We start from the raw sequence: 18,063 nt of genomic DNA on the forward strand, positions 1-18,063 counted from the left end.
GATTATAGCTCTCATCATATTCAGCCAAGCTTGGGAAAGCTGCATTAAACTATCTGAAAAGAGCAGTGTAGTTAGCAATATAGATTCCGGATATATTAGTCTTATTCTTCCTGCTGTCAGTGTTTGGATAGCCCTGTGTATTTCCTCACTTAATTCTCTATGTGGCAAGTCAGCTCTGCTGCATTTTGGAACCCTCCTGCTTATGCCTCAGGGAAGCCGTTGCCATCTGCCCCCAAATACTTGCCCTGACAGTACAACTGTTTGACAGAGTTTTGAGATGAATTACAGCCATCTGAAACTTTCCTTTGACCTGGTTCAATTTGCTCTTCACATAGTGGAACAATTCTTACTGCCCCGGGCAGGTTTTTAATCTTGCCTGGAGGCCAGAATAGGTGAGGCTTTCACTCCCAGGAGGCTAGAAAGGTTGATGGTGAGCTTTTTATACATGGGTGAAACTACCTACCCTGCTTTCTCTTTCCCCCTGAAATTTACATATATTCCTTTTTGCTTATTTTTTCATGACCTTACCAACTCCTGGCTCGATGTGCACCTTCTCCAAAGGAAGCAGTCTGAGAGCTATGTTTAAACATCATTCATGCAACTAGGAACTGAGAATGTGAGTTCTTTCTTAATTTTTCCTTTTTCCTTTTCCTTTTCTTTCTTTTTTCTTTTTTTGGCCAATTAATTCTAACATGCTGCTGCTGCTATATTAGCAAAGCAACTCTGTCTCAAGGGGCCATAAGTAAGACTGTTAAAAAGAGTAAAAAATCACTTCCCCATGTTAACCCAAATGTATTTCTGCACAGATGAGCAGCATTGTGTCCTTAGCTTACATATCACCTGCTTGGATATGTATGGATTTTCAAGTGCAATGTTAGTTATACCAAACAAACAAGCAAGCAAACAAACAAGCAAACAAAAAACAGGTAGGGATGACTAAAAAGAGCACTCAGATCTATCCTTTACTTTTCTTTTTCAGAGCAGTTTTTTTGGTATCTCAAAATGACTACATTTTGAACTTCCTGTTTCAAATTTAGAACATGCAGTTTCCTGCATTTATTCCTTGTTGACAGATGCATGAAAATGTTACATTTCCATTTGTATCCTAACTCTTTTCATTCTTAAATCTGCCAACAAAAATAAAATGCCATAGGAAGATTGTAACTTAGATGTCAACAGGACTTGTAAAACTCACAGAGCTCTTAGTGCTGTAGAATGATAGTTTGGACCTCTTTGTTCCAGAGTTGTTACTTCTGCAATAATGTTATTACTTCTGCAATGGTGAAGAATTCAGTTCTTCATTTTTGGCAGTGAAAAAGGATGTGGTTTTGTTCTGGCTGCTGAATTCACATGCAAGTATTACTTTGTAGATTAAAAAAAAGTTGTACAGTACTTCCTACTCAGAACACAACAGAACTTCCAGTTTCCTCTTTGTCAGCATATAATACATCAGCAGCTGAAAGTTGAAGAAGTTTTGTTCCTTTTCTTTTTCAGGCAGAGGAACAATAGGCAGCTCTTGTTAGCCACGTATAATCCATTTTGTGTTGTTAAAGCTATACAAGCCTTCTCCCCTTCCCATTGGTGTGTAGCACAAAGATGGAAAATATGCAGCCCTCCAGATGTTGCTAGACTACAGCTCCAAGCATTCTTTGCCTTTAACTATGATGGCTTGAGGTGCTAGAAGTTATATTCCAACAACATTTGGATGGGCAATTCCTACCTGTGGTATAGAAGAGATTGTAATGTGGCTCTGATAGCCTTTTGGCTGAAGAGTGGAGTATACATACTCTAAATAAATAAATAAATATGCCATGATTATACATTGAGACATAACATGAGTTTGGAAACAACAAGTTATTTGTGCTGTTCCCCAGTTTTCTGGCCTGGCAATAAAAACACCAGGCAGTTTAGCTGTCACATCCCCTGCCTGGATCACCTGCCCTCTATATTGCATGTCAGTGGAGGCATGTTGGCTTCCATGTAATTCAGAACCCTTGTAGTTTGTAAGCTGTAAAGGGGGAGTCTAAGTGGGTACTGCCATCTTCTGCTGCAAATCTTTGGCATCCAGTACAAGGAGGGCAGTAAGACCAGGCACAGGGATGCTATATAGAAAAGGAGAGTAGCCAGGATATCTACCACACAGTTCTTTTTCCAACACCTTAATAGGGCTTATGTCAGATCCCCATGCTTCATAGTGGTTGAGTTATAGTCTTCTCCCTAACTAGCACATTTGGAGCATATGATTGTACCTTAAATGTCAAGGAGAATAGTTCACACGTAACCTTCATTTCATTTCATGGAGGAATATTTCATCTATACCCCCACTCCCACCCCCGTACAGCCTGATAGACCCAGATTGATTTATCACCTCATGAACTATACCTAGGTAATAGTTTCAGGAATTATGCTGTTAAAATCTGCAGAAAGTTCCCATTTTGAACTTTGTTGTTGTTAGTTATCTTCATGTTGACTCCAATTTATAGCAATTCTGTTCCTAGCAAGATTTATTCAGAGGAAGCTTTCCATTGTGACCTTTTGAGGATGAAAGAGGTGGAGTTACTGAAGTCACCCAGAGGGTTTCCATGGCTGAACAGAGGATTTGAACCGTGGTCTCCTGGACACCTGCTCCAACATTCTTAAACTGCTAAATCACACAGGCTCCATTCTGAAATACCATGGCTTAAATTGCAAAATTGTTTGCTGTCATTGTTTCCAGGTCACTCACTAATTGTACTTCAGATCCTTCCATAAAGATATTAATGTGACTTTCTGTATAGATGGAATCAGTTGTTCTACAGTCTTCCATGCGATGTGATGAATCTCTGATAACTGTTGTTGTTATGCATATTTATAGCCGCACACCTGTTTTCTGGAGTCAGTACACAGTATGGAGTGTGACGATGATTTCAGATATGTGCTAATATCAGTTCATTAAGAACAATGGACCATGTTGCGAGAGAGAGAGAGCATTTGTTGGATGATAGCATACGCTGGTGAGGGTTTAAAGAAAAGCTTCCAGTAGACAATAATCAAAACAAACATCCATCCTCCATTTATTTTCTCAGAGAGGCACTGCATTAAAATAATCTCATAAAGATAATAACTTTAGTATTACTTATTATTGTCTAGCACCCTGTTGTTAGTCCCAAACAGTACACCTGTTTGATCAGTTGTTGAATGGTGAATCAGCACATAGGTAATACTATTGAATTAATAATGTGTCTAGTCTCATCAGTACTATCAACAAGATTTAGCCATTAATTGTTACTTATTTTTATTTGAAATTAATACCTATTTTGAGTGTTGGACTCCAGCTCTGGAGATTAATTTTTGATTCCCTGCTCAGCCGTGAAAAACCACTGAGTGACCTTGGGCAAATCAAACACTCTGTGCCCCAGAAAACCCTGTGATAGATTCGCCTTAAGTCGAAATGACTTAAAGGGGCAAAATAATAACTTTTATTTTGGAGTTCACCTGTGAAATTCTGACTGAGGATGCATGAATCTGTCAGTTTCAATTTATAACACATTGCATTTTTAAAATCCAAAATTGTCTTCATCATACCGTATTTATGAATAACATTTTCTAATCTTGGCAAATTCTTATCAAAAGCAGTCCAGAATAAATTCTCACCCACCTGCACTTGGGAAATCCATTTGATAGAGTGTGAAGGATATCATGTTGTATATACATGCCTCTCCTGCAGCTATTAAAGACAGCATAGAGACATGGCCAAACACACTAGGATTTACAGGCAGAAGTAAGCAGTTATAGCCATCTGCCAGGATGGATAAATCTGTCAGCTTTGATTTCTCCCACATTGTTTAAAAAATTTTTCAAGTCCTGTCCATCAGATTCAGAAAGAAATGTGTGAAATTTGGACATTTTAAATGTTTGATCTCCCCCCCCCCCCCAAAAAAAAAAAAAACCCTAGAATTTTTCTTATTAAAAAGGTGAAACAAAATTTTTGCTAATTCCTAGTTCTGATACTTATGCTATTCTTCATCGTGCAGGTGTGGTTTATGGTTTCATTGTTCCCTACCTACGTAGTAAACAGATTAAAGATGGGTGGGTTTTTTTTACTATTTTGTCCTGGTTTGTGAGGATAATTAATTCACATAGTTTTTATCCCTACTGTAGGAGAAAACAAACATTTCTGTGCAGTTTTCATGTGGTATTCATATATTGTTAAGTATTTGGGGAAACTATTTTGCACAAAAATACCCTAATTTTCTGCATGGAAATCATAGTTATTTGATGTGAAAATAGTTTTGCATGACAGTCATGTTTTTGTGTACGTAAAAAGTCAGTTTTTTCATATATAAACAACATCCAGTAAAACTTGTTGGTTTTTTTGTGCAAAATTAGGATTTTTATTCAAATACATTACTCCTACCTACAAAAAAAAATCCACATGTTTTCAGGAAGCCCTATTTTTCTGTAATGGTGTGTTTTTCACACAAAACAACACAAAACTGTTTCCAGAAATACATGTGGGGGATTTTGTAAAAAAATCATGGCTGAGTTTCCTGGGTGTTAGATATATACTGTTACAATCGATCCTCCTTATAGGCGGGCTTGCCTTCCGCAGCTTTGAGCTCATGCAGAAGGCAAGCCCAGGCAGAAATAATGCAGCGCATACTCACGCTGCATGCCCCGTGCACTGCCATGAGCACGTGCCCCATTATTTCCTATGGGGCTTGATCATATGCTCTTTTCCCCATACGCGGGGGGGGGGGGGGTCCAGAACGGATCTCCAGCGTATGGGGAGGGCAGACTGTACTGGTTTATCATGTTGTCATAGTCTGCCCATCTGTGAGCTTGTTGGGATGAATGTGAAAGTGTTCTAACAAAAGGAGAGTGCCTGGCTGTAGGATCAGTTAAAACTGGTGTATGGTGACACAAGTGCTAGACTAAAACACTGGCTGGTGGTTAGATTAGATGACTATTGTAGTAACTTTCAGCTCTATGATCCTATAATACACCCATTATTCACAAGACAAGAAAACAAGTAGTGAAGATAGGTCCTTATGTACATATGTCGTCAGCAACCAGACTTCATAAAAGTTGTTGTTGTTAAATTAGTTATGTGGTTAAAAAAAGATCTGGGGCAGGGGAGAGCTAGATCTGGAACATAAGGTGCCAGCCATCCTGAGTACCATCATTGGGAAAAAGGCAGGACATAAATTAATAAAATAAATGATTCTGATGATGATGTGTAGGTGGCCTTTAATTCGTAATCTCACTCATGAATTCTTAACCTCAACTTTTGCCATTTAAGTTCCAACCATCTGTGTTTGAAGGGAGGATTTTTGGTCACAGCCATAGCAGGGGGAAAGTGACTAAAGTCCCCTATTCCATAGTCCTAAATTGGCTTACCTTTATCTTGTGCCTACTAAATGTATTTAAAAAGTCATGTAAAAGCTAATGACATGGAAAAAGTTATATCTAGTTTGTTCCTAAGAAGAAAGTGACTTTTGCGGATTATTGTGCATGCATTTGGCTTGGGCTGCATCTGCACTGCAGAAATAATGTAGTTTAACACCTCTTTAACTGCCATGGTGCAAGGCTATAGAATAATTTGGTGCCAGAGCAAACTACAAATCCCAGGATTCCATAGGATTGAGCCATCACAATTAAAGTGGAGTCAAACTGCATTATTTCTGCAGTGCAGGTGCAGCCTGAGTTCCTTGGCAGTTATTCCTGGATAATTGTATATAGGATTACAGTCCATAGTCAAGCTTACCTCAGTATGTAAGTCTTGTTCTCAGTGAATAAGTTTCAAGATGGAGTTAGATATATCTTCCTACTTAAATACATTTAATTCTATTCAGATCATTTTGATTGTCATCCCAAGTTGTTGAAAACTGGATAGGGATGACTGAATTTCTGATAAATTTTCAGACAGTGAGATTTAATAAAGTACATGCCATATTTAGAAACTGTGTGTAGTAGCTTGTTTTCTTGAAAATGCAATAAGGAGTATACAATGTAACATTTTAAAAAAATCAACAACAAAAACCTTAGGCAACACATTTTAGTTTTCTGCAGAAACTACAGTTGCCCCCCTCCTTTCTCACAGATGTGAGATCCTCAGTCTTGAATATTCATGGAGGGGCAACCTCCATTATTTTCAATGGCAGCGCCCCCACAGCGCACACCCATATGCACTCGTGGGCACACGCTCCTTTCAAGTCTAAGGAACTTGAATATCTGTGAGTCTCCATTTTTACAGGGAGCTCCAGAATGGATCCCCTGTGAAAATGGAGGGCCGACTGTAGTTTGTTGTCGTCGTCGCTGTGTGCTTTCAAGTCATTTCTGACTTATGGTGACCCTGAAGTTAACATTACGTTGGCTTGGCAAGGTTTGTTCCTCCCTCTGAGACTGAAAGAGTGTAACTTGCCCAAGATCACCTAGTGGGTTTCCATGGCTGAGCAGGGATTCAAAGCCTGGTCTCCAGAATGAATGCTTGAACCACTGCACCACACTGGCTCTCTGTGTAGCTCGATTTGTTCTTGCTTTGAATCTTAAGAAAAATTTTTAATCTTAAGAAAGATCTTAAGCTTAATTTTGTTCATGCTGTTGTGTCAGGCATTCCACAGCTATTTGGTCTGTCAGCAGCAATTCCTAGAATCCTGTGGGAGAACATTATATTAGTATCCTGCCATGATAATTCCAAAAAGTGTTATTCTCAACTCAGGAGACTTTTTGACATAAGGCATTGTTTTTTCCTCCCAAGAAAAAACAAAATCAGCCAAAATCCTTGTGCTGGCTTCTGAACTCTTAAGAAAGGCTAAGTCTCTAACATTTCTTGGAAACCTTCTTATTACCAATGAAACTTGTAAAACAGTTGCCTTTATTTTCGGAGTGGGTGAACTGGAGAATGAACTCTTGAAACTGGTGGCCAATTTCCAGCTTATTTTTATTTTTAAGAACTGATCTGGTGTCTCCAGTTTTAAAATTGATTTCTCTGCTAGTACTTGAGATTGAAGTACTGTACAGTCAGGCACTCCATTGGGTAGCAGCTGCCTGATGTGAAAAAAGAGTGAAACAAAAGCACCCTCATAAGACACCTTATCAGGTTCTGAAACCTATGTAGAGATTTCCTGGGAGAAGTACTAAAAGATCTAGGAGTGATGAGAATAGTTGACTTATGAGACTAGCTGAATTTCAACGTTTTAAAGATGGTTTACATCTACATTTAAAGATTAGCCTACATCTTTGTAAACTGACAGAAAATAATAGCTTTCCTGATTATATTTAGCTGGTCCTCAGCATCTTCAGAAAATATTACCCATGTGTATCATAGGAATTTTATAACGGATGCAGAATAGAATCAGTTTTGAACAGCCAAGCAATTTGGGGTGGGGGGGGTGGGTGGGTATGTGTGCCTGTAATTCAGAAATTACAGTAGTTTCATATTCTCATAATTGTTGTTTGCAAATAAAATTATAACCTGATGGGAGAAGCAGAGACCAGGCATCAAAATGTACTAGAGAAGAAATAGAAACGGTTTGCCAATGTGGAACAATATTTTTATTCTCACACTATAATTTGGCTTGGCCATTTGCTGACCTGTCATCAAAATCCTTAAGAACATGAAATGCAGATTTTTAAAAGGCAACAATCTAATACTCAAAGCATCAGAAGACTGCTTGTACACTGTATTTTAGGGTACAAGCAAAAGTAAACAAAGAGCCCCAATACGTGTAATAAAAAATGGACTTTGGCCAGCTATCAGTAAGCAGGACATAAAAAGTGAAATGGGTGCCTACTAGGTCATAAGTTATAAAATGTTGAGGACAATATTAGAAGAGCCCTGTCCTGAGTGCTTGTCATACTTTAGACAGTAATGCTACATCGAGCAAATTTAATATCTGAGTAGAATCATTTGTATGAATGAACAGATCTTTATTGATTTCTAGTTGACAGTGAATCTGGCAGAAGTTGGTTTGAAAATTATTTGTGAATACCATACTATACTTGATTAACAGATTGTATTCTATGACTGTAGAAACTTTCCATGGGAGAGGTAACATGGCAGACATGTTCACAAAGAGTATTTGACATTTGTATATTTGTGAGGGTAGACTTCATAGAATTCATTATAAAAGTGTTCTGTGTTTCAGCTTTATGGACACTAATGAAAATTGCCAAAGCTCTATGCAGAATCAAAACATATACATGATTGTATGACCCTATATTTTCTAGAGCTGGCTATCTGGTTGCTCAAGCTAGTTTTGGTTGATGAAGCAAGTATTGGCTAAAGTTCATTCTTTTAAAAGACATTGACATGATTTGAACAGCAACATAAACAAACTTTGGCCATTAAAACATTGATATTTATAGCAAACTTGGTACTTGGGAACAATTGGAGTGAGTTTACACCCTTTGTATACACATTCAATTAATATGTGAAGAAAATCATATGGGATACCTCTATCTGCTGGCATCACTTCTCATTTCTACCATGGCTGGCCGCCACTACTCGTCTCACCTGACAAACATCCACTTCATGTTTATCAGGAGTTCTCATGCATAGAAGTACAGCATAGGAATTCTGGCTACTGCAGACCCACCAGGCAATCTCTTATTATTGCAGAGTAAATATGAACTGCCAAATATGCAGCAGCAATCTAGACGTCATGGATCATTAGACAATATTTAGCCATGATCAAATAAAAAACAGTCTGTCAGTGCTGCACCAAGGTTTGAAATTTTAATCACAGAATGATTACTTTTCTCATGACATCATATTTACATGTTTATCCACATAGCAGTTGTGTGTGCGTGCGTGCAGTGGTGCACCAGGACATTGTCTTTTAGCTTAGAACCTGATCATAATGAATCATTCTTTGGAAATCAGTTCCATTCATTGAAGTGGCTAAGCAGTGTGCTTTGTTTCAGTAGCCCATTCATTGAATATGTAAGCTGATTTTAGAGTACGTATACACTTATGTAGGATGTGCTGGTCATTTCAGTTAGATTTAAGATGCTTCTGGATTCCACCCAATATATTTTAGATTGTTCGGAATACTTATATCCAACACAGTGCTAAGCCATAGAGGATGTCATGGCTATTTTTGTTCACCTACATTAAAACAGCCTTGCTAGTTCATTTTCAGTCTTTATTTCATGCACACCTTTTTATCTGAGTTAATGTTTCATATTTATTTTTATTTTTTCCATTAATCTCTTCCTCTTCAGGTGCAATCTAGCTCCTGTGGTGGAGTTTGCTGCCGATGTGGGAACTAAATCAGATTTTATTACCATGAACCCATCAGTTGTACAAAGAGCATTTGGAGGCTTTCGGAATGAGAGTGACAGAGAAAAATTTGTGCATAGACTATCCATGCTGAATGACAGTGTCCTTTGGATCCCTGCTTTCATGGTCAAAGGCGGAGAGAAGCATGTGGAGTGGGTTAATGCATTAATCCTTAAGAATAAATTGAAAGTGCGAACTGCCTATCCATCACTGAGACTTATTCATGCTGTCAGAGGGTAAGTGTCTGGAAAAGACTGGTCTGTCCTTGGCACAATAGAACTCATAACTAAAATTTCCACTTGACAGAAAGAATAGCTCTAAAAGGTTTATGATAATTCCATTCTAGTCATAATGGATTATACTTTTGATAAAGCCACGCTTGTTTGGTAGAAAATGTTTCCCACTCTTTTAGACCATTCAGAGGCAAAAACTGGGAATGATTTAATTTTCTGACCCTTTCCTCTCTATGTGAACAGAGAGGATGTGAATCTTTATGAGAAATTATTTGAAATTTTCCAAATTAGAGCAAAACTATCTAGTATAAACTAGACCTAATACTAAGTATGCTTCGCTTAACTCTGGATTTAAATTTTAATTCTGTCCTCAAAGACAGTTGTTGTTGTTTCAAAACTCTTCTTTTTGTGCTGACAGAAGCTTTTTGATGCCTGTGTTCTCTCCCTGAACTTCCAGAAATCCTGATTATTTTGATTTAGCAGTATGAACATACTATACACTATCTTTTCTGAGTTATTTATCCCTCATTCGTCTTGTACCTTTTTTTTTATCCTTTAAAATGTTTAGAAAATGTGGACAGAGGGAAAGTGCCTATTCAGATTGTGTTGCACCTTGCTACTTTTTGAGGTGTTAAATCACGTCTGTCTCCTATTGCCCTACTTCTTCTGTTTTGGCATCGAGAATCACACTAGTTACTTTGTCATATACATTTGATTTCTTTGATGTATTCAGTCTTCCTAGAGATTATCCTTATCTACTGTTTTATTGCATTGATGTCCTGTTTTCTTTATTCGATTTTTGAAGTAACTGTTGTTATAGCATACTAGTTTCTAGAATCTGCAAATTTTGCAAAAGATACACAATCTCAAGCTTTGCTTGTTTTTTTAAGTGGGATATTCCTGAATGATCTGAAGATGCTTTATAACATTAGCATATTCTTTTAATGCACAGACAGTGAGTTACAGTAGACCCAATGTTAGTCCTGCATGGAGTAAACCCATTGAAGTCAAAGTGATTTACATTGATTGTGAGTAATAAGCCTCTTTTATTACAGTGGGTTTACTCTACGTAGGACTGATATTGGATTTAGTCTTGTATTTATGTCTTCTTCAAATTAAACTACTTACATTTTTTATATTTACTCATCCATTAAAAGTTTGAATTTTGTTGATCTTAAATAGATCAGCTTTATAACCCCATTATAGAGTCGACTGATCTGATTAATGCAGTTCACCTATTTCTCTTATTTCATTATTGAGCGCTAGAGCAAAAGATATTGAAAGGTTTTTGTTTGTTTATTTTCCCACCATAATGTGAAAATACAAGAGTTACTGTCCATTTTTTTTTCCATTTGAGCAAATTTCGGTCAATTATAGAGGTGTTTTGTGTACAAAATTGATTGGTGTTGTCCCAAAGCCATGCTTGTGGACATTAGAGACTCTTACTAGGGGAAAAAAAGAATCATCTAAAAATGGAGAATAGTTGTTCATGGAAGCTTTCAATGGGCATGCAGATCATGCTATCTTCTCACAATACCTTAAAGAATTAGAAGTATAATTCAGGTATCCAATTTTAAACATTTTGGAGTGTTCCACAGCAGTGTCTTCTTAACATTGTCTTGGTCCTTTACATTTCACTTTCACCATCTTATTTGTGCATAGAAAAAGGATGTCATACCACATAGGTTTTTTTGCTCTCTAGCATCTGGACATTTATCAGTGAAACTTGACATCTCTGAGTAGATGCAATTGACTTTCCTAGCTTTGTTGATTGCTTCTTTAAAGGGAATGAGGTTACAGGTAGAGAGTTGGCACCTTTTTCTCTCAGGGCTCCTGTACTTTGAACAACTGTGTGAAAAGGGGAGACAGCTAAGGGGTTTTCCCCTTCCCTTGTACAATTGCACAGATGGACAAAAATTCTGCTTGAGTTTTGCATATTGTGCAGCTGTTTGTGTCTTCAGAATTTAATGCTTTCAACACACCAGACAATATTTCTGCTTAACATCAGGATTAGAAATTGACAGTCTCAAACAAAAAACTCTATTCATTGCTGTAAACAAATCGAGTCCTTGAGAGATCATTCCAGAACTAGGGAGTCACAGCCAAAGAGGTCCTGAATACCACTTGGATTGTGGATAATTGTAATAGGTGATATTAGAAAGTTTCATTACCCAGGTAAACATCTGCTCAGAAAAGAAGCAAATTTTACAAGCCCTAGTATTCTTTTCACCGGCTTGGATCTTAATCCAAGACTAAGTGGGAGCTTCCCACAAAAAGGTGGAAACTTTGTATGGCCAGGTCAGATGTCTCCCCTAACAGAGGCAAAGCTTTGTGGAATGAATTCATCCAAAGACCCAGCAAGATGAAACTTTGATAGATACTCCCCTTGTCATAGGGCTGAATCCAAAGTTAGTGTTGCCTTATATAGACCCATTGAGTTCACTGGGATTTCAATTTGTTGTGACTAGTAAGCTCCATTCATTTCAGTGGGTGTTCATGAGACTGGGCTAATATTGGATTTGTTTCACTCTAGGATTTTGATTGTATATACAACAATACATCCTCTTTAAAAGTTAAATTTCAAAGAAAATGTGTGGTGTTATGTGAAAACTGATTGTTTTGGAATGAAGATTTCTTTAACAGTAGTAAAAAAACAAGCAAAAAGCTAACCTTTTTTTCTTATAGTATCCTTATTCATTGAAACACTAAATAAAAATGCAATCTTTATAGCTGATCTAAATAACTACTGTAGCAATCTTCACTCATGGCTTGGAAGATGAAACCGTGTCTGTTGATGGTAGCTTTAAAGCATATTTGAATTTAACTGTAGAAGTTATCACACCGGAAGGCTTCTATCCTCCTCTCGTGATTAATTCTAATTAAACATCCAAATAGTGCGAGGGCTTCACACCCCACACTTTTCTCCCATACTTCTCCCATCAGTAAATCATAATTGCCAGCCTTCCTGTGTCATAACCTTTTTACCAGCATACCTGTCCCATCAGTAAAGTATCATAGAGCCATTTAGCAATAACAAGATCTTACGTTATTGCCAAATGGCAGCTCCATGATGCTTTACTGAAGGGACAAGTGCACTGGTTGCAATTTACTGACGGGAGATGGATGGGAGAATAGTGTGGGTGTGAACCCCGATCATGCTATTTGGATGCTTTAAATTTGAAATAATCACAGGAGGAGGGTGGAAGCTTGTTGAATTATGTTTTGAGGGAACCAGTATTCCAGTCTGTGCTTGGGCTCTTATGTACTACGTCCAGTTTCCGTTGTTGTTGTTGTTGTTGTTGTTGTTGTTATTGTTGTTGTTGCTTGCTTCATCTTATGATGACCTATGAATAAGATACCTCCAAGAGCTCCAATCATCAATTGCCCTCCTGAAATCTTGCAAGCTCATGGCTGTGGCTTCTCTGATTGAACCAATCCACTTGATGTACGATCTCCCTTTTTACCTACTGACTTCCATTTTGCCAAGAAGCATTGTATTTTCCAGTGAATCATGAACAAATGAAATTGATCATGACTATGTTTATTTGGTTGTGACATTTCCCCAATCACTTAGCTATCTCTAGAAAGAATGGGAATGTTAAATTCCATGGCCAGAGATTAGGATGACCTCCCATACAAAGAAAAAAATACATCCGTAGAAAATAGGTCATGTATTTGTATGAAAATTCTTTATGCTAATTTAATAGAATAGATGGAACTTTTGAAGTGATTAATGTCATTTCAGTATAAATATGATACAGCCTCCTATAGTACGGGAGACTGTGTCCAGTTAATCCATTATGCATATTTGATCTTTTGTCCAGGGACTAGATGTTGATGGAGAAATCAAGGCCTGTCTTCCCTTTTTATGGTTCTTTATCTTTAAAGTGCCTTCCAACAGAGATCTCCCCTCTGTAAAGTACAGTAGTATGCATAACTGCCCTATCAGGGATAGAGAGACCATGACCAAAGAAATGCTATCAAACCAAGATACTTTCTTACACCTTTTCTCTCAGAGTGAGTTGTGTGTATGTGTGTGTGTGTTTCTTACTGGACTGAGAGTTACGCCTGGAATATAATGCCTGAACAAGGCCAGTGTTGTATTCTCTTTTATTATGAATCAAACCCAGTGTGAACTGAAGAAGATCAGGGCACTTCATAGCAATTCACCGAAGAAGTAATCTTGTTCTGACAAAGAAAGCAATGCTGTTTCAAGCTTTAGCTGCTATTGAGCACAGCAAGATCCTGAAAATGGGAGCCTGTACGTTACTGTTTAATAAGCAAATTATGGTAAATTAAGGGATGCTTCAGATTTAGAAGAATCTAAATAAGAAGGGGAAGATTGCTGCAAGCTAACAGGAGTGAAAGAGTAAGGAAATGTAATGTACCCATGGAGTCCCTGTCTTTTAAAACAGAAAAGTGGGGAAGCTGTGCAAAGACCCTAATGATGCTATCCATTAGATACACCAGTTACCAGTGGCTGCATTTTCAGCTGAGAAAAGATAGGCGGGTTATAGACCGCCCATTTGGGGCGGGCTGCACCCGCCCCTTTCCCCAGTGTATCGGGGCCTCAGCTGCCAGAATGGCAGCCGCTGAGGCCCCGATCCGCCGCTTTTCAGGCTGCGGGGAAGCAGCAAAACGCCGCTTCCCCGCAGCCTGAAAAGGGGTGTCCCTGGGGCTTCAAGCCCCAAGGACACCCCGCGGCGGTGGGGAGAAGGAGAAAGGGGCCACTTGGCCCCTTTCTCCATTGCTTCGCTGGGCGCAGCCATCTGAAGGCTGCGCCCAGCGAAGCAAAGCGCCGCCGCAAACCAGGAAGGGGCTCCGAAACGGAGCTCCTTCCTGGTCCGCGGAAAGGGCGCCCTAGGCGCCCTGGCACGGACCGATGATGTCACGTCCGCGCCGCCCCGTATAGAGGCGGCGCGGTTGTGACGTCGCTCATGGCGGCCCCCTTGTGGAAGGGGAGCCGCCATTTTGTATGGACTCAGTCCATACTAGGGTTAGGGGGGTGCGGAAGCACTGCACCTTCCTAACCCTAGTACGGACTGAGTCCGTACTTTAATGGCGGTTTCTAACCCGCCAAAGTTTCTGTTGTCAATGAAAAAGAGATGAGACTGATTTGTGAGAGACTAGAAGAGGCAGATTGCATCTTATGTATGTATACTCTAAGACCACCTACCATCACTTCCAATTTGTACATAGCTTTGGCACAAATGCTCTGGCCTTAAGTTACAGGAACAGTCACTGTGAAAAAACAACAACCCAGAACAGTTGCTTTATCTAATAGGATGGAAAGGAAGAATGAGCTAGGAGGAAGAATGAGCTGGCTATTCTGGGACCCCACTGCCTCGTTTCTGTTCCAGATCAAAAGCAAATCTGACTCATGTGAAGTCAAAGGCTTTCATGGCCAGCATCCATAGTTTTTTGTAGGTTTTTGGGGCTATGTGGCCATGTTCTAGAACATGCTGGCGGGGAGGAGGGGGTCTGGAACGGATCCCCTGCATAAGGCTAGGCTCCACTGTATTTCTTTAGCAACAGTGTTGGTCTGAAATTCAAGATGTATCCACCTACATTAAAATATTTTATCTAGAAAATACTGGAATTTCCCTTTACTTTAACATTTGCAAACAGTTAAACACATTTGCAAACAGTTAAACTGTGATCCATTCTGAAACCTCATACTATCTTGTGTTTTATTTAAAACAGGAACATTTGCATACAATACCCATTTGCAGAGGGTTCTTTAAAAATGGCTTTAATGATGTTTCAGTCAGCAGAGTAACAGAGACTGTTATAATGCTTTTTAATCGCAGAAATGCATCCACAGTCTCTCTTTCTTTTTTTAAGGACTACAAGAGATTTTTTTAAAAAGCTCCAACAGAAGCACATCATTAACAGCATCTTCTCAAGTAGCAACCTGGACTCAAATGGATATAATCTGAGTAGGGAACAAATAAACAGCACAATTTTATATTTAACAGCCTAAGTGAGTCCATTAAACTGTTTTGGAGGAAAGAGAATATTTATCTTTGATAGCTAAGCATCCCTTTGTGTTTTTCCAAAACATTCTGTTTTACCTTATGAAGAACTCAGCTGCTGTAGAGAAAAGAAAGAAATGATTTTCAGCCAGACTTTATGTTATATTTTATTATATGAGTTCTTTATTTCAAAACTGCATGCACAAGCACTATTGAATCATTTTTTATTTATATCAGAGGAATGGCAAAGCTTCTAACTGGTCTTGTGGTCTCATTGTTCTACTTTTTAGAGAATATATAGTTGAAGGTATCAATGGTATACAATGAAAACATTTTTATTTTTATTTTAGAGAGAGAATGAACTGGCAAAAATTTCCTCTGGATTATTTTACACTTGCTTCAGTCTTTGCATTACTACTGTTTTCTTTCAAAAATAGTTCAATTATTTTGAACATACTGAATTGATAATAAGCATGGAACAATTACTTGAGAAGGTGGATGACTGAAACTGTCTTCCCTCCCAAATTGTTCCCATCAGTGAGACAGTCCCAGCCCTCCTCCAGCAGCCCAGGCTTCACTTGGACTCCCAAATTAAGTTTGCTGATCCCTCTTAGCCTTCCATTCCCCAAGAATAAAGCATCTCCTTGGAAGGCAGCAGATATGCAATGTGACAATTTAGTAGTGGCCACCATCCTCTTAGGTATTTTTGCTGTTGTTGTTGTTGTTCTTGTTCTTGTGTAGCTTCAGGCTCTTTCTGACTTATGGAGACCCTATGGTGAACCTATCATGGGGTTTTCTTGGCAAGGTTTGGTTGCCTTTTTCTGCCACAGAGTGAGTATAACTTGCCCAAGGCCACCCAGTGGGTTTTCCTGGCCAGATGGGGATTTGAACCCTGGTCTCCAGAGTCATAGTCTTCACACTCAAACTGCTATGCCACAGTGGATTTCAATAATTATAAACCAACTTACAAGCATATAACCGCAACAATGTGTAACACCCATATTCTCAGAAGGGAAGCAGATATGTAGCTATGTCTTTGGGTTCCTTTCACAAGCAGAGCCAGCAGCATAACTGTTGTGGATTTGGTCCTGTTGTGCAATTGACGTCATAGCATGATGAGTCCTGGTGTGCAAAATTAATCATAGCATTACGGGTTCCATTGCACAATGGAACACTCTATGAGGTGCTCCAATAATTATCATTGAAATTTACTATAAGAATTACATCTAGCTTCTGATGCAGGATATCTACAGACAACTTAAATAAAGTATTATGCATTCTGGGAGGAAATGTAATAGTGATATTGTACTTAATATGATTTATAAATAGCAACCAAACATACAGTCAGTAAAAGGAGGAATGAGGATGATAGAGAAAAAAGAAAGAAAAAGAAATGTGGCAGCACTTTTCAGACTGTTTTTGTTTTTGCATGAGCTTTTGTGGCTATAAACTTAACTTCTTCAGATGCAGCACAGTGATATAATCCTGGTTCTGTTTGTGTACATCTTCATTTATTAACATTAAATGATACCTTTATCCATTAATTCCAGGGTCCAAAGTCTCCTTCTCAAATTATCTAATATTAATTCCAGTTTTGTGCCATTGCCCTTCTTGCAGTGAGACAAAAAACAATTACGTTGTTTATGTTTGTCATTGCTTAAAAATAAGCTGGAGAATGACTAGTTCGAGGCAAAAACTAAACACATGTAGACACTCCCACCATATGTGCATATAATTATCAGATTGTCATAAATTTGTCAACACTTTTTGTTTAATTGACTCAGGTGAAGAAGTGTGAAATGCCAACAATAAATCATTTTGATTCTATGCAATTTGATTCCTTTGCAGTGGAGGCATTTCCACATAATCTTCTGGTGATTTCATCTAGATAGAAGCTGAGTCTTCCTTATCTGAAGTGCTTGGAACCAGAAGTGTTTCAGATTTTGGATTTTTCCAGATTTTGGAATATTTGTATATACTTAATGAGATAACTTGGAGACAGGATTCAAGTCTAAACAGAAAATGCATGTATGTTTCATGTACACATAGCCTGAAGGTAATTTTATACAATATTTTAAATAATTTTGTACATGAAACAAAGTTTATGTCCACTGAACACTAGAAAGTAGCCACACACAAAAAAGTTTTGGTTTTTGGAGTATTTTTGAGTTTTTAAATTCCAAATAAGGGAGACTCAACCTGTATATCTATGCCCAAATAATTTATCTAGGCTTGCCTAACCTCATTTTGTTTGTTATTGAATGAATCTATCACTAAATTGTAAATGTTATGTGTAAGACTTTTAATATTAACTGCATGTAGCAGTAGCTTTTCAAATTTACATATGTGTCTAGAGACTGTAGATTGAATTTTAAGATATGATACGAAGTTGACTATGGATTTGCATCCATGTTGAATTGTATCCAAATGGTTACTTTGTAGGTTAGTGCCGATAAACTTTTTTTTTCAACCTAGACAAATTAATTTGCTCTTAGTCCTTAATGTGAAGCATCTTTTTAACTGGAATCATAAGGCTTGGTATGATAGGCAGCAAGTGGTCAGATATTTATGGAAGACATTGTTCATCATT

At 38.2% G+C, this 18,063-nt stretch overlaps 1 protein-coding gene across 1 annotated transcript in view; it reads left to right on the forward strand.

Annotated features, from left to right (window-relative positions):
- The window catches only part of LOC149323815 (CMP-N-acetylneuraminate-poly-alpha-2,8-sialyltransferase), a 112,841-nt gene that overhangs the window by 51,563 nt on the left and 43,215 nt on the right, over positions 1 to 18,063 (forward strand). The window contains exon 4 of the mRNA XM_089492757.1: positions 9,208 to 9,501. Coding sequence (XP_089348883.1) covers positions 9,208 to 9,501 — 294 coding nt within the window. The remainder of the gene's footprint in view (positions 1 to 9,207; positions 9,502 to 18,063) is intronic.

This window comes from Sceloporus occidentalis, unplaced genomic scaffold (assembly GCF_023333645.1).
Source record: "Sceloporus occidentalis isolate IW3139 unplaced genomic scaffold, rSceOcc1.0.p SCAF_1, whole genome shotgun sequence".
In the NCBI taxonomy this organism is placed as follows: Eukaryota; Metazoa; Chordata; class Lepidosauria; order Squamata; family Phrynosomatidae; genus Sceloporus; species Sceloporus occidentalis.